General features: G+C 33.3%; 1 protein-coding gene across 1 annotated transcript in view; it reads left to right on the top strand.

The window, feature by feature from the left end:
* Positions 1-234: 234 nt before the first annotated feature.
* LOC145268822 (Y+L amino acid transporter 2-like) overlaps positions 235-27,192 on the top strand; it is a 167,713-nt gene continuing 140,755 nt past the window's right edge. Inside the window, exon 1 of the mRNA XM_080124463.1 lies at positions 235-722. Coding sequence (XP_079980589.1) covers positions 456-722 — 267 coding nt within the window. The 5' untranslated portion in view covers positions 235-455. The remainder of the gene's footprint in view (positions 723-27,192) is intronic.

The following is a 27,192-nucleotide window of genomic DNA, read 5'->3' as shown; positions in this document are numbered from 1 at the left end:
TATATTTTTAACAGCTTACACATTTTCTTTACAAACAGAAAAAAAAGTACTATTTTATTTGCGCGAAAGCAGACGATATTTATCATTTTTATTAAATAATTTAAACAGAAAGGGTAAAAATATATCTATTTTCCCAAAAGTAGAAAGATTTCTTAACTTTTAAAATATTATTACTTAGTTAAAGACATCTTTTTCGATTCTTAGTCATTTATATTTTAAACGAACAAATGAGGGTTTTGGTTTCAAATTATCAATGACGCCAGTTTTAAATGTCGGACTTTAATTTCAGACATTAAAAAAAACAAAAAAAAAAACAATTTTTGACGTAATTTTGAAACAAAGAAAAAGAGAAAGTAGAAAAAAATAAGAGTTGAATAATAAAATAAAATAATAATAACATTAATAATAACAATAACAGCAACCCGTGACAGAAGAATCCGTACAACGAAACAAATATGTCTGCTAGAAACGGTACGGCCAACAACGCAGCGTTGAATAACGGAGTCCATCATCGCTCCACGACGTCCCTACATAATGAGCCCACGGACGTACCCGCCAACGGGAGCATTAAAAACGCGGATCCCGTCAAAAAGGGGGACGACGAAACGGTGGAACTAAAGAAAAATATCGGACTTTTCACCAGCATCGGCATCATCGTAGGAACAATAATCGGCTCAGGGATATTCCTCACCCCTCGCGGCGTATACGAAGGATCTGGTTCGGTAAGTTTATTTCCCTTTCTTTTTTTAAAGGGGTCCTTTTCCAGAATTCCCCCTTATATTAACAAAAAATTGACATAGTTTAAAACCGGCTTCGAAAGGTAGGTAGGTGATATCCTTTTCTCTTCCCTGCAACCGATTTCCCAGAAAAAAGACGTAGCGAGCCTACCTTAGTTCGTCTTGTACGGCACGATCACGTTGACACACCGGTTCTCGCCATATCACCGAAGTTAAGCAACGTTGAGCCTAGCCAGTACCAGATGGGTGACCATTTGGGAAGACGAGGCGCTGTATGTACCGCGAGGTAAAATACCTGGTTGAGAAACTGACGCGGTCTATCCTTCTCTCGAGGGTAGATGGGACTCTCTTAAGCCATGGCAAGCACCCCATCTAGTGATTAAAAAAAACAAAAAACACTCTTGATAGCCCTGGCGAAGCATCAAGTATTTAGCTACCGACAAGATTTGAAGTACACTACAAACTCGTGTCGTGAGTTCAATCTCGGCTACGGCGCGCTGGATGGATGGCTCGTCTGAACTGCAATCTATGATCACATCCTCTTGTTAGACTTTCACAAAAAAAAAACCAAAAAAAAAAACGAATGCTGTATTACTATGCGCATAGATTCGAAAGGTTGGCAAAAACCAAATATATAACAAATGTTATCGAAGGCAAAATAAGTTACTTTTCTACCTAAATGGATAAGTTTTTAGTGTTTTTATTTAATATAACACAAGATAAGTTACTTTTCTATCTAACTGGATAGTTTTTTAGTTTTTTTTTTATTTAATGTAACGTTCATTCCACTCGAAAAACAAAGTGTTTACCGATGTATTGGAAAATTAAAAATGGCGCCGAACTCTCTGTTGAACTCGGTCAATTTGGAAAAATCAGTCAAAAATAAAAAAAAACTATACAAAATACTGTTAAAACCCCACCGAATATATGTCAACCTATTGCACAGTAACATATATTTATAGAGATTTTCTTATTTTTAAATCATTTTCCCAAACAACAGAGAGTTCGGTGCCATTTTTAATTTTCCAATACATCGGTAAACACTGTGTTTTTCGAGTTGAATAAATATTTTACATTAAATAAAACACTAAAAAATTATCCAGTTAGGTAGAAAAGTAATTTATCTTACCTTTGATAACATTTATTTGTTATATATTTGTTTTTTGACAACTTTTTCGAATCTATGTGTATAGTAAACCCCCTCCCAAATACAATCGACTGGCTACAACCACTATCAACAATTTCCCCTATTCCCTATCTGTACCTAAATCTAAACGCATATTCCATGAACAAAGATTCTTTCCTAGAACTGCTCGCCTGTGAAACACTGTTCCACTGGCCTGCTTCCTGGCCGACATTATGGAAGCTTTCAAGTCCAATGTAAACAAGTTCTTGTTGAACCGTCCCCTTAAATAATCAAATTCCACCTAACTTACACCATTAACAATTACTACACTACCACCTTACATTCATTAGCTGCTATCCTCGAGTGGCCTTCGGGCCTTGATCAGCGGTGATTCCCTTGTAAAATAAATAAATAAATAGATAAACCAAAAAAATCGGTGCTTTTTCGTAATTAGAGCGAAATTCGAAAATCGAAATATTGAATTTCAAGCAAAACTAATAGCCTCTACGTAACTGTTATGTCGCAGTAATGAACATATCCAAAAATTACAAAAACCGATAACGTAGAAAAATCGATTATTAATGAAAACAGTTTTCGAAAACAATTAGCGAAAATTGAGTTTTGCTAATAATAATAATAATAATAATAATAATAATAATAATAATAATAATAATAACAAACAGGGGAATTCGAATCATAGCAAGGGAGACTATTATTTTCCAGTCTTGAAAAATAATGAAGAATTACTTACTTTAGTAAAATAATCCGAAACAGCAAAATGGGATATTAAGAAAGTAAACACGTAATTATTTTAGTTTTTTAAAGCAAAGAATCTATATAAATATTAATAAGAAGAAAATGACGCCCTTTTCAAGCAGAACAGCTTCGTTTCAGTTTTACAGTATTGAGCGGTGTAGTATTGTGCCGTCGGATTCAGGGTTGTACTATTGTAATGTAAAAAACACGCAGAAAGGGTTGTAATCAACTGAATTCCTTCTAGTACACTGACAAAAAAAGCTTAAACAGATATATAAATAAAAATAAAAAGGTTATGTAAATGTTTTTAAAAAGACACGTAATCACGTGAGCAGGATTTTGTCCTTTTGACACGATAACAAGTAACGTTCTTATTTTTTATTATTTATCTATTTATCTATTTTCGAAAGAGTGCCACGTGCAAGTGGCGAAGGAAAACAACAGAGTTATGCAAAATTTGTGTCGAGAATTGTCTAAAGTTCCGACGTTTTTTTTTTTTTTTTTTTTTTTTTGCTTTTACTTTAATAAGAACGTGAATTTATGAAGTGAATTTATTCGGCACAATATGATTCAACTCAAAAAAATAAATAAAAGCTAACGTGAATTAAGATTAAAGTTAAGGTGTTATTGTGGACCCTCACCCCTTTTAAAAAACCTTGTTAAACTTTGTGACATATTTACATTCTATGGAGGTCAGGCGCGAACGGACACCACATAATTTTATTATACCATATTTCTTCGAACTGAAACATAATTATCAAAGTATACTTACGCAGATAGATATGAAAAGTCTTTGTTAAAGTTTGTGCCATATTTCCATGGAGTACAGGCGCGAACGCAGCCCCACAATTTTATTATACCATCCCTATTTAAGTTGAAACATAATTCGTATGTACATTTATATCAAAAATATTTGTAAACTTTTTTTTTTTTCATTTTTTATTTCCATAATTTGTGGGCCAGGCGCGAACGCAGACCCCACAATTTTAATGAACCACCGTTCTGCCAGATTAAACATACCCATTCCTGATCTTCGATACAACTTCTATCATTATATGTAATCAGTTTTTTTTAAAATAGTCAACCATATAGGAGCCTATTCATGGCCACACACACACACACACACACACGTTCAGCTTTATATTATAGATATGCATTTATATATTCATAAGTTTTTATTTCGGTTTCGATTCAAGCTAATGGACCCAATATATATATATATATATATATATATATATATATATATATATATATATATATATATATATATATATATATATATATATATATTGAAATCGCAACTTTATAATATATAAAAATCGATTGAACATTAACTCTATAATAATATATACGAAATCTGCATGAATTGAAATATCATATTTAAGCGTATTTTATAACCTGGCTATTATTCATAAATTTTGGTTGCGGTTTCGATTATAGCTGAAGGAACTAAACTTATATATATATATATATATATATATATATATATATATATATATATATATATATATATATATGATTGTTGAGCTGGATTAAATCCGACGATATGAAATAAAATGGAGGTGGAAGGACCTGGATACTCAACGTTTCGCCCGATTTATGCGGGCTTCTTCAATGACCATCCCTCTTGAAGAAGCCCGCATAAATCGGGCGAAACGTTGAGTATCCAGGTCCTTCCACCTCCATTTTATTTCATATATATATATATATATATATATATATATATAAAGTTTGGGATTCAGTTTCGATTTAAGCTGATGAACTCCCATCATATAGATATTTTCTTCATTTTTGAAATCGCAGCTTTATAATATATAAAAATCGATAGAACATTAACTCTATAATAATATATACAAAATCTACATGAATTAAAATATCATATTTAAGCGTATTTTACAACCTGGCTATTCCGGGTGTCCCTGCTAACTTAGATAAATACTTTTGCAGTTTTAACAAAAGAGCTACAATAATATCAGACCGTCTCCATTTACACTGAACATCTACAGAATACCAACATCAATATATTACATATGAATGAGGCCCCTGTGGAATTTCCACGAGTCCTGCTAGTTTTACTTTAATTCAAAAAAATGTTTCGGGAACAAATAATCAATTTCAGGACCGAATCAAAAATCAGAAAGATTTTTTTTTAATTATTTGGACTATTATTCTCATCTTGGTTGTTTTTTTTTGGGGTTTTTTTTTCCACAACGGTTCGGCCGATGTAACCTCCGACCACCTTCAGGTGTATTCACATTGAATGTTATTCGTGAATAGTGAAAAATGTTTTTTTTTTGGGTGGGGGTTGTTTTGTTTTGTTTGGCTTTTCCAACGAACGTAGCTGTTAGCTGGCACCACATCCTTCTTCGTAGCTTTTCAACTTTTTTGTTAAAAATAGAAGGTTTTATTGATTGAGATTGTCGGACTGACTTCCTCATCTTGGTTATTATCGTCACAACGTTTCGACAAGAGGAGGGGCTAGCTATGGGCTCGCCATTATCACCAGTGATGGCGAACATATACATGGAATACTTCGAAGACATGGCCTTAGGTTCAGCCCCCTTAAAGCCCACAATGTGGCTAAGATACGTTGATGACACCTTCATACTCTGGCCCCATCAGGAAGACATCCAGGCTCTCTTAGACCATGTGAACTTAATAAGACCATCGATACAGTTCACAATGGAGAAAGAAAAAGATAACCAACTGGCCTTCCTTGATATACTCATATCACGCACAGAGCATGGGTTTAAGACATCCGTATATCGCAAGCCTACCTTCACCGGACAATACCTTAACTTCAACTCCCATCACCCATACAGTATCAAACATGGAATCGCACGCTGCTTACAACATCGAGCAGAGACAATAAGTAGCGACACCAGTACATACCACCAAGAAATGGTCGGGTTGAAGAATACCCTCCGTCGTAACAACTACCCCGATAGCATACTATCCACCAGACGTGTTAATAGTATAAGAGAGGAGAATGAAACCCAAAAACCTCCAATGGTCTGCCTACCATACATACGAGGAATCTCCGAAAAGATTCAGAAAATATGTGCCCCCTACAACATCAGGACGGTATTCAAGAGCGAGTCAACACTCAGGAGAACATGACCAAAAACTGCATATACTCCATCCCATGCAGTTGCAGAAAGATTTACAAGGGTGAAACATGCCGCCCCCTTAAAGTAAGGGTGGAAGAACACCGAAAAGCGGTAACTAAAGGGGAGACTGAAAAATCGGGTATAGCCAACCATGTCTGGATGGAGAGGGAGGACCATCGCCCCCTATGGGATGAAGTAAAAATAATAAACAGAGAGACCCACTGGAAAGTGAGAAAATTTAAAGAAACAGCTCACATGCTCGGACATAACAACCTACTGAGCAAACCAAGCATAGAGCTGAATGCAATTTGGACACCTCTGATAGAGAGAGAAAACCTTGAATAACAACATAGGTTTAACATTAACAAAAAACAACTAAGAATTGTCCTAGTGACATATAGCCGAGTGGTCCTAGACGTTGTATCAAAGTTTACAGTTACCCAAAGGTGCTGATCTCAATCCTGAACGAAGGCAGTGAAAAGTAACATCCAAAACAGAGAATCAGCAACTATGTCCCAGAGCCTAGCTGGAATCCGTACATGGTACCCCCGTAATAATAATAAAGGGTTGGGTTCGAGACTCCTAACAAACGGTTCCCCAGTTCGATACAAAACACCTGATGAAGGCCGGAGGGCAAAACGACCGAAACGTTGTGACTATAAAAACCAAGATGAGGAAGTCAGTCCGACAATCTCAATCAATGAAAACACCTCATCTAAAAAAATACAGACAATTACTATAGAAGGTTTTACTTTTGAAACGACTTTCGTATGACAAAGCTCGCCCCAGACCCCCACATACAGTCATTCATCGCTGGCCGAAAAGCATTTTGAATGGTGGCGACTACATCGAAAAAATAAATTCTGAAACACAAAATGTTGCTCGTTTTAATGTAACCACTTCCGCCTTCGTAGATTTTCAGCTTTTTGAGTTAAGAAAACAGGAGGCTTTACTGTTAGGACAATTCTTGTTATCGCTGCTATTGCATTTTCGTTTACTAATCACACATTTCTATTTGCGTCCAAACAAAGAAATTAGCTTTCTAACGTGTAAAAATTCTTAAATAGCTACCTTAAAAGAGAAATCAGCTAAGATAAATAATTCACGTTTTTCTAATTAGTATGTATTGTTTCTACTTTTTGCTCGTTCAAAAAAAAAAAAAGAAAGAAAGAAATTAGCTTTCTCATATGTAGAAATCCTTAAATAACCACCTTAAAAGAGAAATCAGCTAAGATAAATAATTCTCACTTTTTTAGTAAGCATTATTATTTTTACCATTTTGTTCGTTCAAACGAGGAAATTAAGTTTCTAATATAAAGAAAGTCTTAAATTACCACCTTATAAGAGAAATCCACTAAGATAAATAATTCTCATATTTTTAGTAAGTATTATTGTTTGCACCATTTTGATCGTTCAAAGAAAGGAGTTAGCTTTCTAATATAAAGAAACTCTTAAATAGACACCTTAAAAAAGAAACCAGCTAAGGTTTTAGTAAGCATTATTTTTTTACCATTTTGTTCGTTCAAAAAAAGAAATTAGCTTTCTAATCTGTAGAAATTCTTGAATAGCCACCTTAAAAGAGAAACCTGCTAAGATTAATAATTCTCATTTTTTAGTATGTATTGTTTTTACCTCTTTGTTCGTTCAAACAAAGAAATTAACTTTCAAATATGTAGAAATTCTTACATAGCCACCTTAAAAGAGAAATCAGCAAAGATTGATAATTCTCATTTTTTTTAGTAAGTATTTTTTTATTGTTCGTTCAAAGTTTACGGTGTTGTTTTCTCATTCTTTCACTTATAAAAAAAGGGAAAAGTTTGTTTGTCATTTAGACACTCATTGATTATCGGTTATTGACCTATATATTAAGTTTTATTGAATTTTGCTCCGTTATTTTTCAATCAAAATCAGGCACACTTGTAACCGAGATACGTAAGATAATAGAAACACTAGATTTTTTGTAACAAATACGCGTGAGTCTCTATTATGCAGTGGAAGATAATATTGACCAGATTTTAAAATCTGAATCTACATAGACTGTGCCCGGCCTCAACGTACCTACTTTTTTTTTTTTTTTACTAAACCAACCAGTAACAAAATCCTATCTCTTCACTGCTGAGTTTCCTAGATGTCTGAAAACCTTCTGCTCTAATAGTTTCTTCCCTTGGACTGCGAGAATTTGGAATTCCCTCCTTGTTTCCTCCTTCCATTACTGCACCGAATGCAGAAGTTTAAATGTAATGTGAACAGACGTCTCGCTGCACAACTCCCCACGTCCCCCTATTAGACAGGTTCCAAATCATTCCAAGTGGCAATATGTAAAAAGATTAAAAAATAAATAATAAATAAATAAAAATAAAACACGAGTAAAAATATCTTTTTCTCTTCCATGATAATAGTATATATATATATATATATATAATAGTATATATATATACTTACATATGTATATATATACTTATATATATACTTATATATATACTATTATATATATACTTATATATAAATATATAATAGTATATATATATACTTACATATGCATATATATACTTATATATATGCTTATATATATACTTATATATAAATATATAATAGTATATATATATATACTTACATATGCATATATATATACTTATATATACTTATATATATAATAGTATATATATATATATAATAGGATATGTATATAATAGTATATATATATATATAATAGGATATACATATAATAGTATATATATAATAGGATATATATAGAACATATGATGTAGAACGGAGAAAAAAGGGCCAAAGACCCTAGTGTTTTGATGTGATGTTTTGAATATAATAAACTAGTTATGACCAAAGTTTCATTTCATTCGGACAAAACACTAAGAAACGGAATAATTAGAGTTGGGGCTCGTTCTTTTTGGGTCACCCTGTATATATATATATATATATATATATATATATATAATAGTATATATAATAGTGTATATATATATAATAGTATATATAATAGTGTATATATATATAATACTATATATATATACTTACATATGTATATATATACTTATATATAAATATATATAATAGTATATATAATAGTGTATATATATATAATAGTATATATAATAGTGTATATATATATATAATACTATATATATACTTACATATGTATATATATACTTATATATAAATATATATAATAGTATATATATATACTTACATATGTATATATATATACACACATATATATATATATATATATATATATATATATATATATATATATATATATATAATATAATATAAAGTTGAACGTCTGTCTGTGTGTCTGGTCACGAATGCGCTCCTATATGGTTGACTATTATAAATGGTAGAAGATGTATCGAGCCACAGAAATGGGTATGTTTTATCTGGCATAATGATGATTCATTAAATTGTGGGGTCTGCGTACGCGCCTGGTCCACAAAGTATGGATATAAACAAGTTAGAAAATTAAAAAAAAAAAACGATTACAAGTGTTTTTGATATAGATGTACATAAAACATATTTATCAAAGTATTATTAACCTTAATAGGGGTAGTATAATAAAATTGTGGGGTCTGCGTTCGCGCCTGGCCTCCATGGAATGGAAATAGGCACAAACTTTAATAAAGACTGTTCATATCTATCTGCGTAAGTATACTTTGATAATTATGTTTCAGTTTGAAGAAATATGGTATAATAAAATTATGGGGTGTTCGTTCGCGCCTGGCCTCCATAGAATGGAAATATGTCACAAAGTTTAACAAGGTTTTTTAATATAGATCCACAGAATATTGTGATAAGTATTTCAGTGTGAACAGGTATGGTATAATAAAATTATGGGGTTTATCTATTTTATTTTTACTTTCATCTTATTTTGCTTTGGTTTTGATACCCCCAACTTATTCGAAGCTATCTCTTTACAACCCTTCCTTTTCATAACCTATCATACTTTCATAAATCAGAGTCCATTTTCTGTAGGCTGTTTTTAAACCCAGTTAACGACGGGTACTTTTACTAGTATATATATATATATATATATATATATATATATATATATATATATATATATATATATATATAAATTACAATTAAATTTACCAAAATGATCGAAGATGGTAAAACTAAAGTATATTATAAATATTAAAGAATTAATATTTATGAAGTAATCTCAACCAGATATAAAAGCTCGATAAAACCAAAAAATCAATAGGGAACGAACTCACACAAAGTTCGTTTTATATAATAGAGATATATTTGAGTAATTCTCTACTAGTTTTGGGGCTCTTTATTTTTCAATATAAACTCAATGATAAAGTACCTGCGTATGAAATTTCATAAAAATCGACCCAGCCTTTTTTGTGTCAACAGGAAACGAACTCACATACACACTCACTAACACAAAGTTCCTTTTAAATAATAGAGATATATATGAGTAATTCTTCACCCGCTTTTTTTTTTCGGGGAAGTGATTTATAGGTTTTAGTTTTTCTATTGTTTAAAATACATAAATATTTATCATCTTATAATTAGTACCGGCAATGGAAAATTACGTTTGAAAGAAAACAATGAAATAAGATTACTTAAAAGTCATTTTTGGCATTGGAAAATAGACACAATTTTTCCAATTCCGATATCGATTTTGATACCCCCAAAAGTTCCGATTTTTTCGATTTCGGATTCCGATTGATCATCCCAACACTGAATTATCACTAGCCGTTTGTCGCTTCCGCATTGCTCTCTTAAGCTACAAGCAATCCGGTCTCAACGAAGCAGACAGCCAGGACAACTAGGCTGAGAATGACCGACGGAAGCCTTCTATTATAGTGTTGTAATTGTCAGCAGAAATACGTTATGCACATTAACTTTAACTGCTTATATATCTTAACATAATGAATATTTTACCAACACATGAAATTCTTTTGTGCATCTTCCTACCTGGGAGCCCCCCCCCCTCTCGGCCCCGCTGCTGGGCTGGGCAGCAAAGGTCAAGCAAAGACCATAGGTGGGGGCAACCCCACATATAAGACCATTGCTCTTGTAGCAATCAGTTATTGGTCAATGTAGGGAAAACCCTTCATACCAATTGTCACTATCCAGCTCCCCTACTCTCCGGGGAGCTGGTCCCTATTTCCCCAATCTCTCCACATTAAAAACCGGCCTTGTGCCTAATTTTGTCAATGGGGAAGCAAATAAATACAATCTCTGTATTTGGCTCCATTCATCCATGCTTGGATTATTTCCAGTGATCAAAATCATAATGTTTCCATCTCCAAATAAATCCGGCATTTTCCTACCTGGGAACCTGTGTTTGATTTTATCATCGGTTTATTTTATTTTGGACAATGGTCGTTTTTGTTTCCGGAATGCCATTGAATGCTATCACAATTTTGGACTTTTTTCTCTTTTATTTATACGTAAATACTCTTTCTCCTTCAAATCAAATCAAACTATTGCTTAAATTTCGAGCTTAAACCAAGGACTATTGTTCTGTACCTTCGGGCCGGGATCAAAGTGTAGTATTTGTTCTGTCGATGCTGCACTTAAAATAATTTGTACCAGTCAATGGAAGGGAAACCCTCTATACTGGGACAATTATTATTTTTAGTCACAACCAGAGTGCCCCATTTTTATCCTACTTTTAGGGGAGCTGGTTTTCCCCCCACATTAAAAAACGGTATTGTACCTTGGGAAAGCAAATAAATACATTAAACCAAGCGACTACATACACGGATTTAAAACTGCGCCGATATAAAACGCATTTTCTTTTCGGGAGGCTTCAACCTCTTATAGTAACATTATGAAGAAGAAAAAACTTGATCGGACTGACATCTCCTTGATAAAACCAGGTTATTGGCGAAAATTCGGACTTAAAAAAAAAAAAAAAACAACAACAAGAAAATAAAAATTATTTTATCATTTCATAACGTTTTCAGGTTTTCAAATTTTCTCATTTAAATTTTTAAAAAAAAGTAATTTATTTATTGCGGACTACTATCCTCATCTTTTAGTCCTTGTTTATGACGTTTCGGCCAACTATTCCTCTGGCCTTCGTCAGGTAATTACCGCGGCGGAATAGGAACTCCGAATCTCCTAACTGCATCCTCAACAATTACTGCCTTCCATAGTTGTTGTCGTCTCACCATGCTTTGGCCAACTAATCCTCTGACGTAACCATCTGACGAAGGCCAGAGGAATAGTTGGCCGAAACGTCTTGAAACAACAGCAAAAAAAGAAGAATAATAGTCCGCAATAAATAAATTAATTAATAATACTCATCTCAATAAGCATTCCAATTAATTAAAATAATATAAAAAAAAAAGTATTTGGGTGCCATCAGCTAGAATCGAAACCGAAAGCAAAACTATAGCATTCAAAGTTGGTAACGTTACCACTTTACCAACGTGACACGCTTTTGAACTGATTAAAACTAAACTAAGATGAATGTACAAAATATATAACGAATTTTTTAATTTCGACCAATTCTTGACCCCTTAAAAACTATTTTAACCGGATAAAGATCCATAAAAAACGGTCAATAAAAAATCCAATCATTTGAGGCCCCTTGCGCCACTCTGCGATTTTTAGTTTCGGTAGAGATAGGGTTTGAAAAAATGGAAACAGACAGACATAGTTTTATAAATTAGACAAGCGGAATGAAGGGCGCCCGGCTTTGCCCGGTCGTAAAATATGCTTAAATATGATATTTTAATTTGTATATATTATTATAGAGTCGTGATTTCAAAAGTAAAAAACAAAAAAAAAAAAAACAAAGAATTTGGATACCATCAGCTAGAATCGAAACCGAAAGTATAATAGTAGCATTCAAAGCATATGACGTTACCACTGTGACACGCATACAAACTGATTAAAAATTATACATTAAAAATAAGCTAAGATATATACAAAAAATGTATAACGATTTTTTTTTTAATTTTTGACTCGTTTTGACCCATTAAAACTATTTTAACAGGCTAAAGACCCATAAGAGAACGGTCCATAAAAAATCCGATCATCTGAGACCCCTAGCGCCGTTGTGCGACTTTTAGTTTCGGTAGAGATAGAGTTTGAAAATATGGAGAAAAAAGAGACGGATAGACATATAGCTGTTTATATATTAGGTCATTAGTATTATTTATTCATATATTTATTAAATTTTTAAAAATTAAAAAAAAAAAAATATATATATATACTAGCAGTTCAGCCGGCTTTGCTCGGGCCTTATGTACTGTTCATAACTTGTCCTACGTGTGAATACACTTTATGTAAGATTTCAAATGTTTAGAACAAAATTTGTCTAAGTAATTTCGTAGAGATCGCAGAGGTCAGTTTGTGTCCCCAATTTTGACCCCTGAATATTTATTATTTTAGTCTTCAATCAAAATACAAAGTTTTACCCATGTCCAAGTTACCTACATCTGAAATTTCAAGTCTTTAGACTCAAAATTGGCAGAGGAATTTGGTAAAATCTGCAACGGTCAACTCTTTCAACTTTGACCTTTCGCAACCAAATTTTCGCCCCCAAACTGATTAAAATGTTTGCCACATGTCTGAATACCCGTTATGCATAAATTTCAAATGTTTAGACCTAAAATTGGTTGAATAGTTTGCTAGATACTGCAAAAAGTCAAATCTTTTGAACTTTGACCCCTTAGCAGCTCAAATTTTCTATCCAAACCGATTAAAAAGCTCGCTCTATCTCTGAAAACCCTTTATGTAAAATTTCAAATGATTAGACCAGAGATTGGCTGAGTAATTTGGTAGAGACCGCAGAGGTCAATTTTCTTTTTAATTTTGACCCCTTAACATTTATTTTTTGGGGCTTAAATCCAATTATAAAGTTTGATCCATGTCCAAGTAACCTACATTTAAAATTTCGAATATTTAGACTTCAAATTGGCGGAGGAGTTTGGTAGAGTTTTCAAAGGTCATATGGTTGAACTTTGACCCTTTAACAGCCAAATTTATGGCCAAAAACCGATTAAAAAGATATTCCCAAATCTCAATACTATTTATGTCAAATCTTGAGTCGGTAGACTGAAAATTATTATTATTATTATGATTATTATTATTATTATTATTTTCATTATTATCATTATTATTATTATCATTATTATTATGATCATTATTATCATTATTATTATGATCATTATCATCATTATTATTATTATTATTATCATTATTATTAGTATTATTATCATTATCATTATTATTATCATTATTATCATTATCATTATTATTATTATTATTATTATCATTAGTATTATTATCATTATTATCATTAGTATTATTATCATTATTATCATTATCATTATTATTATTATTATCATTATTATTATTATCATTATTATCATTATTATTATTATCATTATCATTATTATTCTTATTATCATTATCCTTATTATTATTATCATTATTATTCTTATTATCATTATTATTATTATTATTATTATTATTATTATTATTATTATTATTGTGGAAGGAAATGTACACACACACACACACACACACACACACACACACACATTTTCACTTTTATAGATATAGATTGATATTTTTCTATATATTTTTAATTTCTATTCTAAGCCGAATTGTGTTTTGTATATCAATATTTGTATAATGCCGGATTTTCTCCTTTTCTTATGATTATTTGGGCTTGATAACGACGACCTTTCTATTTTATGCCCTCCTCTGTGGTCTCGGCTAATACTTTCATTCTTTCTTTCTTTCGCGTTTTCCCCTCATCTTTACGTCGATTCTTTATTTCTTTTTTTCCCGCGATTCTTTGTTTCTTTTGTTCCTTCTTTTTTATTTCATTTTTCCTCAATTCTTTATTTTTTTTCTTCAGTTCTTTCTTTCTTTTTTTCATTGATTCTTTCCTATTTTATTTCTTTTTCCCTCGATTCTTTATTTCTTTCTTTTTTATTTCTTTTTTCCCTCAATTCTTTATTTTTTCTTCAGTTCTTTCTTTTTTTTATTTTCATTGATCCTTTCCTTCTTTTTTCTTTCGGTTCTTCCCTTCTTTTTTTTTCCTCCGTTTCTTCTTTCTTTCTTTTTTTCCGGTTCTTCTTGTTCTCGAGAAACCGATAAACACAACTAAACTCTTCAACCAAAATATTCAAGTGAAACGCGAAATGGAAAAATGTGCTCCGTTGAAAAAAAATAAAAAATAAAAAACGCAGGAAAACTTGAGACATGAGGGGGAATGAAACTGTCCAACCAAGACGAAATGGGGGTACTTGCAGAACAAAATACCTACAAACATTTTACCGTTATAGAAGCAGACGCTCGGTGTCCCCGTTCAGTCTTGAAAGACAAAGGATATCCCCTGAAGGAGCTACTGCGCGTTTAATTGTGAGGCAAGGGTTACGCAATCTGCATCCACACCTCTCCTAAATCGGCACTGTTCGACTTCAGTCGCAGGAAGAAGTCCAGGACGACTGGAATCAAAGTCGAGATAAACGGAGAGCCAATACAACACCTGGAATTCCCATACGGTCACCCATTTAGTACTGACCAGATTCAACGTTGCTTTACTACAGTGATCCAGTCGAGAACCGGTGTGTCGACGTGATTATGCCGTATTAAAAGCAGACAGCATAAATAAATAAACGAAAAGATAAAAAAAATATTATATGAGAAAAACAAGGAACCTGTTAGAAACAAAACTTTATAGAAAGAAATTATAATTGGAGAAATAAACACCTGGGCAGGATCAGTAATAGGATACTCCATATCATTCGTAGGTTGGGCCAAAAAAGAAATTAGGTATCTTGTTCAGAAGACCATGAAACAAATGACAATGCACACTGTTTTTCGCACGTGATGTTTTAAAAAGCATTTAAAATAGATTTAAACAAAGGGTTACCTTGTGTTTTGTGTGGTTATTAAATAGCAACATTATTTCTGCTATTAGATTTCAAAAAATATATATACTAGCATTTCAGCTTGGAGTTGCCCGGGTGTTTGGATTTGTGTGCTGAGCAAAAAAAAAAAAAAAAAAAGTGGTAGCAGGAAGGCAGGCTCGAACCCGTACTGCGAAGGAGAAAAGGAACGAGGGGAAAAAAAACTGACGTCTTTACTTTTACGACCACCGACAAACCGGAAGTGGCGTAGGTTAAAATTAAGGCTAGACAATCGAAAGGAGAGGATGATGTTCAAAAATATCGGCGAAAAAAGCGATTTCCTGTAGAAAAGTGCCTAGTTGAAGGTGAAGATATTAATGTTTTAGCCAATTTTTCGATATGTGTCGTCTGAAAGGTCGAACTTCAAAACGATACTGATCTTGTAAAAATCCGTCGCCTCTGTCGAATGATTTAGACAGACATGCAAACATACATACATATATACATTTATATATTAGTAACTAAAAATTTTCGACCCAAACCGATTAAAAAGCTTGCCATATCGCTGAATACACTTTATGTAAAATTTCAAATGTTCAGACCAGAAATTGTCTGAGTAATTTCGTAGAGACCACAGAGGTAAATTTTTTTTTAAATTTAACTCCTATGATGACTCCTGAACATTTATTGTTTTGGGCTCAAATATAGTTATTAAGTTAGATCCATGTCCAAGGAACCTATATCTAAAATTTCAAGTGTTTATACCTGAAATTTGCGGAGGAGTTTGGTAGAGTTCTCAAAGGTTCGTTGAAATTTTACTCCTTAATAGACAAATTTCTTGCCGAAAACGGATACCTAGATTTTCCCAAATCTCAGTACCCTGTATATTAAATTTCGAGCTTGGTAGAGTTCTAAAAGGTCAAATCGTTGACCCCTTAACAGACAAATTTCTGGCCGAAAACTAATCGCCTAGATTTTCCCAAATCTTAATACCCTATATATTAAATTTCGAGTATGTAGACAAAAAATTGACAGAGTTATTGCGTAGGGAAATGTACACACACATACACACACACACACACACATGTTCACTTTTATAGATATACTAGCATTTCACCTGGCGTTGCCCGGGTGTTTGGAGGTGTATGCTAAGCGAGAAAAACAAACAAACAAACAAACAAAAGAAATCGGTCAATTTTTTTTAACTTTGATCCCTATTATGACCCCTTAACATTTATTGTTTGGGGCTAAAATCAAGTTATTAAGTTAGATCCATGTCCAAGGAAGCTATATCTAAAATTTCAAATGTTTAGACCCCAAATTGTCGGAGGAGTTTGGTAGAGTTCTCAAAGGTCAAATCGTTGAACTTTGACCCCTTAACAGCCAAATTTCTGGCTGAAACCCGATCAATCGATTTTCCCAAATCTCAGGACCCTGTATATCAAATTTCGAGTCTGTAGACTAAAAATATACAGAGTTATTGCGTAGGGAAATGTACACAGGCACACAGACAGACACACAGACACATTCACTTTTATAAATATACTCGCATGGGTGCCCAGCGTTGCCCGGGTGTTTTGAGGTGTATGCTGAGCAAAAAAAAAAAAAAACAGTCAATTGTTTTTAACTTTGACCCCTATTATGACCCCTTAAAATTTATTGTTTATGACTCAAATCAGGTTATTAAGTTAGATCCATGTACAAGGAACGTATATCTAAAATTTAAAGTGTGTAGACCCAAAATTGTAGGAGGAGTTTGGTAGAGTTCTGAAAGGTCAAATCGTTGAACTTTGACCCCTTAACAGACAAATTTCTGGCCGAAAACTGATCACCTAGATTTTCCCAAATCTTAATACCCTGTATATCAAATTTCAAGTTTGTAGACTAAAAATTGACAGAGTTATTGCGTAGGGAAATGTATACCCACACAGACACACAGACAGACAGAGACACTTTCACTTTTATATATATATATATATATATATATATATTGATAGATAGATTAAACAAAAATACATACGTATACATCAATATATATGGAAACCATTTTTTGTTTTTTGTAAAGATTTTACGCAAATATTATGCAAGTATAAATCATGTAGAATATCTGCATGAATATAATTATGCGTAATGGTTAACTCTAGGTAATCATCCCATAAGAAAACCGAAAAAAATTAATAGGGAATTAATTAAAATGAATGTTTAAAAGAATATGCAAATTAGCTAGTTCTTTTGCTAGTGAATGCATTTCCACAACCCATATATAACAAAATTGTATTTTCTTTTTAAGTAAATAGAAAAGAGGGGGTTAATATGAATAGCAATGCACACAAAAGAAAAACGAATTCATAGGAGTATAGAAGATAGATATAGATATATAATAAAAAATATTATTAGCTGACGACATGGACGGATAATTTTTATCCTTTCTATTGAAACAATTTGAAATAAATTAAGTTAATACACTTAGGGCTGTAATAATAACAACAAACATAATTGGCTCTACTAACATATTGAGCACTCTTTATTCTTATTTTTTACCACGTATAACTCTTAACATATGTATAACTCTTAACATATGTATAACTCTTATATATATATATATATATATATATATATATATATATATATATATATACGTATGTATATATATGTATATATATAAATGTGTGTTCTTTTTTGTGTGTATTGATATTCATATATATATACATATATATATATATATATACTTGTTTATTGTTATATAAACATGGTCACATCCTGCTGCTACAAATAGCCACTTGTTTCAATCAAACAACAGATATCATCAGGCAGCGACTTGACTATTCAAAAGTTCAATGAATAATCATTCATTGTTATTATTCATTGAACTTTTTGAATAGTCTAGTCGCTGCCTGATGATATCTGTTGTTTGATTGAAACAAGTGGCTATTTGTAGCAGCAGGATGTGACCATGTTTATATAACAATAAACAAGTATTATCAGCTCTTTTTATTGAGCACTATCTAACAACCTCGTTGAATTCATTAGTCCATTACTTTTGAATAAAAAAACCCGAGTATATATATATATATATATATATATATATATATATATATATATATATATATATATATAAATGAGTGTTCTTTTTTGTGTGCATTGATATTCATATTAAAAACCAGCCAACGATAAATGTTAGATGAATAGATCCCGCCTGAGAAAACAGCAATTATTTCCCCGTTGTCAACGAGAGCTACAGGGTTGCAGAAAATAAAGCCAACGTGCACTTTCTTCTCCCCTGACATAATTCAAATTCAAAGTCAAAGGTTGGTTGGTTGTTTTTGTTTTACGGCATATCAATCCTTTCCAGGTTATTTAATGCCGAATCCAAAGATTTTTAAGAAAGATTTTTTAATAGAATATATTTGTTGTTTTCAAGTCAGTTTCTATTTAACCCATAGTTGGGACTCTAACAGGTACTACCACTCCGGGTCAGAGTGGACCTGGGAGCAATGGCAATTAAAAGGTGCCTCCGCGCTCCCCAAAGCCCGCAAGCTGGGGCCTCACCACTGGATATAGTTTAAGGTCATATCCAGGACAGAGAAGAGATAGAGTGTAGTATCGGAACAGAAACTACACTTCTCTCCTACTTTCGTGTTAAAAACCCAAGCTGCAATAGTTTGTCACTGCTATGGGGAGGCCGACAGACAGAGCCTTTTTGAAATATTCGAGTAGTAGTTGAAGAAATTCAGGATCCGCAAAGTCAAAGAACACAGGGTATACTTATACGAACGTAATATCATGTGTAGATTATGGCTGGAAAATGTTTAGTGCAAGAAATGCCAATCTCTGCTCGATATATGCAGAAAAGCCAAACGCGATCTCGTATAAGGCTTATGTCCAGACAAGCAATTTGTTATCAGGCTGCGTACTTTTAAACGTCGCGTGTAGATTAAAGACAATATATGCGGAAATAAATTGTGCTAGACATGCTTAGAATTTGACCTGTTAAGGTAATTAAACAACAGTGCACAACGATGAACTCGATTGTTTCAAATATAGAAGTATTTAATGAAGACAAACTCTCTCTCTAATTTGGTCTCTAATCATATCATACAAGCTCTAGTGATAAGGGTGTTGATAAGATTATATTTTTGTTTGGTGGGGCAAAAAGAGTTCCAACGTGTGTAAAGACAAGTGAACGTAGGTTTACGGTAGATGGAAGTCAAGAAAACGGAAGGTGTTTTACAAACCAGTACATCTAGAAAAGGAAGGGAATAATTACTATCCTTCTCTATAGTAAATTTAAGAACTGGTTGAATATTATTATGGGATGCAAAAAAGGTATCCGCTTCACTTTCATTGTTGAACAGACAAAAAGTGTCGTCAACATAACGAAAATAAATATCTGGTTTTTGAAAGCCAGATACAAGACCTTTTTCGTGGAAACCTACGAAAATATTTGCCAGAACAGGTCCCCTTAGGGTATTATAGTTCGGTTTCCAGATAATGTTAATTCATCAGGAGGGTATACGCACTGTTTCGGAGCCAAGATAGCGACAGCTTTTTATGAGTACTGGTGGGAGGGAAATATTATTTGAATTGCAAGTAAACGAACTGTTCATATAAATTTTAAAATGGACGCTTAATATATATATATATATATATATATATATATATATATATCCACACACATATAGAATAAATAAAAATGAACGTTATATATATGTGTGTGTTGTGTGTGTGTGTATATATATATATATATATATATATATATATATACACACACACACACACACACCTTCTATTGAGATTTTAGTTAGCAAATCAGCTTTCTAGTATCCACCGCGCCCTTCCTATCAGCCAATGAACATGCACTTATCGTACAAATACCTATTTGACCTCTGGTTGACCTGTTCCTTTGTGTGTGTGCTCTATTTAGCCTGGATATCTAGTTTCTTGACCTGTTTTAAATCTAGGTTATGTTTTTATGTTAGTTTATATATAAATATATATATGTGCATACATATATGCACATATGTATATACATATATATATACATACATATATGTGTGATCGTTTATGTATATTCATGTTTATTTAATTTATTTATTTGTTTATTTTCTATTGTTTTTTTTTAGTTTTAAAACTATTTTGTATCGCTATCCAAGAGTAAATTTTATCTTGTGAACACAGTTGTTCGCTATTTCTCTTCTACAGTTTAATAGATGTTGGGGTTCTTTAACGTACAGGATAGCAAATTTTTTATGAAGGCATAATCTACATTGGTCGTCTAGGTCCCTACACGTGGTAGCTTGTCTTATTATTTTCCATTCGACTACCGGCGAATGTCCGCTTTCCTTGAGTTCCCAGTATTTATTTGCTAGCGTTGTTTTCATACGGTGTTTTTTATTGTTGAATGTAATTTTGTGGTCATAATATCGAGTTTTGTAATCTGAGTATGTCATACCTACGTAATATTTCTTGTTATTCGGGCTTTCTTTCGAAAATATTGTGGCCTGGAAAACTACACTTTTGGTTTGTCGATATTATGACCACATTGATATACAACTGACAGTCCATTTAATTGATCCACACAAAATACATCGGGGGCAACGCCGGGTCGAGTCAGCTAGATTAAATTACATTCAATCTTTTACAATTAGATTTATATGTAAGTGACAGCCCATCTAATTCACCGACATAAAAATACGCCAATTAGATTTATATACAATTGACAGTCCATTTAATTGATCATTATAAAAATACATCGGGGGCAACACCGGGTCGGGTCAGCTAGATTAAATTATATTCAAACTTTTACAATTAGATTTATATGTAAGTGCAGCCCATCTAATTCATCGACATAAAAATACACCAATTAGATCTATATACAATTGTAAGTCCATTTAATTGTGCCACACAAAATACATCGGGGGAAACGCCGGGTCGGGTCAGCTAGATTAAATTACATTCAAACTTTTACAATTAGATTTATATGTAAGTGACAGCCCATCTAATTCATCGACATAAAAATACACCTAAGGCAACGCCGGGTTGAATCAGCTAGATTAAATTAAATTCGAATAGATTCATATACAATTGACAGTCCATTTAATTGATCTACATAAAAATACATCGGGGGCAACACCTGGTCGGGTCAGCTAGATTAAATTAAATTCAACATTTTGCAATTACACCAACATCCAACTGACATACCATTTTATTATCCTGTATTAAAAAGACTCCAGAGCAACACCAGATCGGGTCAGTTAGATTAAATAAAAATCGAATCTTTTAAATTTTACTGGTATTTAACTGACGGCCCACCTCATTGTCCCACATAAAAATATTCCAGGGCAACACCAGGTTGGGTCAACTAGATAAAATTAAAATCAACGTGTTAAAATTATACTGACATTCAACTGACGGCTCATTTTATTTACCCGTATAAAAAAGATCCCGGGGCAACGTCGAATCAAATAAGTTCGATTAAGTTAAGATCAAAGTTTTACTATTATATTGACATTACACCGACAGTCCATCTAATATATATATATATATGTATATATATATATATATATATATATATATATATATATATATATATATATATATAAATGCTCCGAGGGGCGGGGTCTACGCCGATTCGGGTTAGGTACATTAAATAAAAATCAAGGCGTTCAAATTCCACTGACATTGAACAGAATGTCAATCTAATTTTTTTTATATTACATTTTCACCCCAAAACAAGGCACATTGCCACTTTGATGTAGGGGGCTACTATTAGGGACATAAGCTACAGGGATACTATGTAGGGAGTTGGGCAGCAAGATGTCGGTTCACGTTACACTTAAACTTCTGCATGTCAGTACAGTTGGGGAAGCAGGAACCCGGAAGGGAATTCCAAAGTCTAGCGGTTCTGGGAAAGAAACTACTGGAGTAGGAGGCTCTCTTACATCTAGGGAACTCTACTGTGAAGGGGTGGGATTGTACTGCTTGTCGGGTTTGTCGAGGGTGTTTACGTAGAGGGGGTACAAGTGCTTGCAGTTCGTCAGAGCATTCACCGTTAAAGTACTTGTAAAACAGGCAGAGGGATACTACATTACGTCGATGGGACAGAGACTGAAGCTTGGATGACAGTTCAGGATCTATTTGGTTGACGACTCTCTTTTGAACCTTGTCTAGGAGTGAGAGACTAGTAGCAGATGCACCGGCCCAAATATGACAACAATACTCCATACATGGGCGAATGGTGGCCTTATAGAGGTACAGGATACTTTCGGGCGTTAGTAGCTTTCTAGCACGGTAGAGAGAACCTACCTTTTTCGCAGCGGTCCTGGAAATGCTCTCAACGTAATTGTTCCAACTCATGTTTCCTGTGAACGTTAGGCCGAGGAGTTTAAAAGATGTGCTTTCAGACAAAGAGTCTTTGGCCATTGCTATTGGTGGTAGAGAAGGTTTCTTGTAGTTATTGATTTGGTTGGTTGCTTGCTTTTGTTTTACGGCATATCAACCCTTTTCGGGTTATTTAATGCCGAATCCAAAGATTTTGAAGAAATTTTTTTTTAATAGAATATATTTGTTGTTTTCACGTCGGTTTCTATTTAACCCATAGTTGGGACCCTAACAGGTACTACCACTCCGGGTCAGAGTGAACCTAGGAGCAATGGTAATTAAAGGGTGGCTCCACACTTCCCAAAACCCACAAGCTGGGGCCTCACCACTGGATATAGTTTAAGGTCATATCCAGGACCCCCATTGAGGGACTTTTACCCTCTGCAGGGAGGCAGTCGGCGTATTCTAATGCCCTACCAACAGGACCTGTAGTTATTGAAGGAAACAAGTTTAGTCTTGGCACATTGAATGTGACCATCCATTTTTGTCCCCATTTCACTACAGATTGGAGGTCATCTTCTAGTGTTTCTGCCATTTCTTTAGATATGTGTTCATTTGTTTTCCTGTTGTGTCTGTTATAGAGCGTGGTGTCATCAGCATATATATCCATCTCACAGACAATTTTGTCAAGGAGGTCATTTATTATTATTACGAATAATAGAGGTCCAAGGTAATGGTATATACGCTCAGAGATTACAGTTAGAATGTCTGCTCTGGAGCGGGCTCTCCTGAATCCTTATTGTTGGTCGGTCCCCCGTAAATAAAAAAGACTTTGTTCAGCTAGATTAAATTGCAATAAAAACATTAACACAATACGTAAAATACACAATATGAGTGACACCATTATCTTTAATTAACTGTGTCGCTCAAATTATACACGTGTTCTTAATCTTTTGGTTTTAAAGTATTTGGAGTTTGGGTTGAGGTTTAAAGGTTATTTGAAGATTGCATTTCAAATATTTTGTTTCTATACATTATTCATTCAACTTCACGTTCATGGTTAAAATATATATATATATAGCAATCAACAATTATTAGATTACAGTAGAACCCCGGGGTACTGCATTAAAAATTAGTAACAAAATACATTGTAGTATATAATACACATGTATATAATCAAATAACATTAGAAATAACAGTGTAAGGCGAGGCAAAACATCGTATTCCACATCGTAACCTGAAAAAAACGTATGGCCACCGTATCTATATGATAAAACCTCTGCTAACCGCCCGCCCTCCCTTGAATCTTGTCTTCAACTATATATATATATATATATATATATATATATATATATATATATATACACATATGTATATATGTGTATACATATGTATATTATATATATACGTATATATATACATAGATATATGTATACATATATATATGTATATATATACGTATATATATAATATACATACATATATGTATGCATATATATATGTGTATACATATATGTGTACATATATATATGTATACATATATATACACATATATATAGATAGATATATACATATATATACATATATATAGATGATTCCAACGTCTTGTCAGACGAGTGCCACTCCCTCAGACACTTGAAGTCCATGAGCCCAAATACCTGGGGGAGTATCTATACAAATATGATGTTACAGAGTCTTAGCTTTGTACGACAGCTAAGTCTCTCTCTCGGTTCAAAATGTTGAGATCCAGCAACAAGCAAGAGCAAGATAGCCAGCAACAAATTAAACTGCAGACCATCTTAATGCGAGTACTGATCTCCCGCTTTATGCTTTTTTAAGTCAGAGATTTGCTTGTCCTAGAAAGGTCGCCTTCAACACGGCTTATTTGAGCCCACTCCACCCCAATATATATATATATATATATATATATATATATATATATATGACATATATTCATGTAAGGTAATGTCATATGCTACTGGTACCATGTAACCCAGTACTACCTGCCTCATGGTCGGGTTACCGGCGACTAAACTGATTCCCCCACCAGACTTGTTTGGTGAGGAGGGCGGCTAGTCTCCCTGAAGGATTAAAAACAAGACCTTCCAAAGGGCGAATGAACTCTTTTTCTGGGTCAACGGCCAACTAGCACCGTGTGTGTGTGTGTGTGTGTGTGTGTGTGTGTGTGTGTGTGTGTGTGTGTGTGTGTGTGTGTGTGGCTATCTTGCTCTTGCTTGTTGCTGGATCTCAACATTTTGAACCGAGAGAGAGACTTAGCTGTCGTACAAAGCTAAGACTCTGTAACATTATCTTTGTATAGATACTCCCTCAGGAATTTGGGCTCATGTTTTTAAGTGTCTAAGGGAGTGGCACTCGTCTGAGAAGACGCTGCAATCATCATATACATATATGTATATACATATATATATACATATATATACATATATATATACATACATATATATACATATATACGTACATACATATATATACATATATACATACATATATATACATACATACATATATATACATACATATATATATATATATATATATATATATATATATATATATATATATATATACACACACGTGTAAGTGGATAATTACATTCTAAAAACAATACGTATGCAGCTCATCTTGTGGGGGTACCAAGTTGGTTAAAGGGAAAATTATTCCCAACTGGCATTTAGGTAAAAATGCGCTTTCGGAAATAATTCAATTCATTTAAAGACCTATCGCAAACAAAAAAACAAATAACATCTATATATATATGTGTGTGTGTGTGTGTGTGTGTGTGTGTGTGTGTGTGTGTGTGTGTGATTGTTGAGCTGCATTAAATCTGAGGATATGAAATAAAATGGAGGTGAAAGGACCTGAATACTCAACGTTTCGCCCGATTTATGCGGGCTTTTTCAAGAGTCAATGACCACCCCTGTTGAAAAAGCTCGCATAAATCTGGCGAAACGTTCAGTATTCAGGTCCTTTCTCCTCCAATTTATTTCATATGCATTCATATATATATATATATATATATATATATATATATATATATATATATATATATATATATATATATATATATATACAATGATGATCATATTTATTGGCACGGTAAAATAAAAGTTAAATTTTGTCTAATAAATTCTAAAAAAAGGGATTAAATTAAAGAAAATAACAAAGTATATTATGTATTTTTAACTGGCCTTTCCGATGCAGCAATCGGATTTTAGAAAAAATAAATAACAAAGGAACAACAAACATAATTGCAAAAAACCCTTGTTCAAAATTATTGGCACGATTTATTTAATAATCAATTGTATAGCCTTTGGCCTTGATTACCTTCCTCAGTCGCTTTTCATAGTTTACAACCAAGTTGTTGCACTCTTCAGTAGTAATTTTAGCCCACTCTTCCTGACAATAATCCTCCAATTGAATAAGATTCTTAGGCTTCCTTTGCATTACCCTCAATTTTAATGTTCTCCATAAATTTTCAATTGGATTAAGGTCTGGGCTTTGTGATGGCCACTCCAAAACATTAATATGATTGTCCTCAAGCCATTTCTTAGTCAGTTTAGCCGAATGCTTTGGGTCATTATCTTGCATGAACCACCAACGACGACCAAGTGAGAGCTCTTTAGCAAAGTCTTTCAGGTTTTCATCCAATATTTTAACATAATCTTCCTTTTTTATGCTACCTGTGACCTTAACAAGTCGCCCTGGTCCAGAGGCAGCAAAGGATCCCCAAAACATCAAACTGCCTCCACCGTGCTTCACTGTGGGTATGGTGTTCTTAGGCAGGAAAGCTTCGCCAGATTTTCTGTAAATATAAGACACTTTATTATGGCCAAATAACTCTATTTTCGTTTCGTCAGTCCATAGAACACGTTTCCAGAATGCAACATCTTTATCAATATGACGTTTTGCAAAGGCTAGCCTTGCTTTCAGGTGCAAAGGCTTCAATAAGGGAGTCTTTCTCGGACGACATGCTTTTAAACCAGCTCTCTTCAAAACTCTACCAACTGTATGTCGAGATACATTCACTCCAGAGGTGCTCTGTCCATCAATAATCTCCCCAACAGAGATCCTTGGGTTTTGTTTTACTTGTCGAACAATTTTCCGTTCATCTCTTGGGGAAAGAATCCTTTTTCTCCCTCTACCCTCTAAACTCATAACGTGGCCTTGCGATTTGAACTTGTTTATTATGGCTCTAACAGTGGATTTGGGAAGGTTTAGCTTCTTTGAAATCTTATCATAGCCCTCCCCATTGGTATGGCATGCTACAACAA

This window comes from Euprymna scolopes, chromosome 44 (assembly GCF_053919585.1).
Source record: "Euprymna scolopes isolate OS-2025 chromosome 44, ASM5391958v1, whole genome shotgun sequence".
NCBI classification, from domain to species: Eukaryota; Metazoa; Mollusca; class Cephalopoda; order Sepiida; family Sepiolidae; genus Euprymna; species Euprymna scolopes.
Note: the sequence above shows the minus strand (reverse complement) of the source record. Positions and strands in the feature narration are given on the sequence as shown.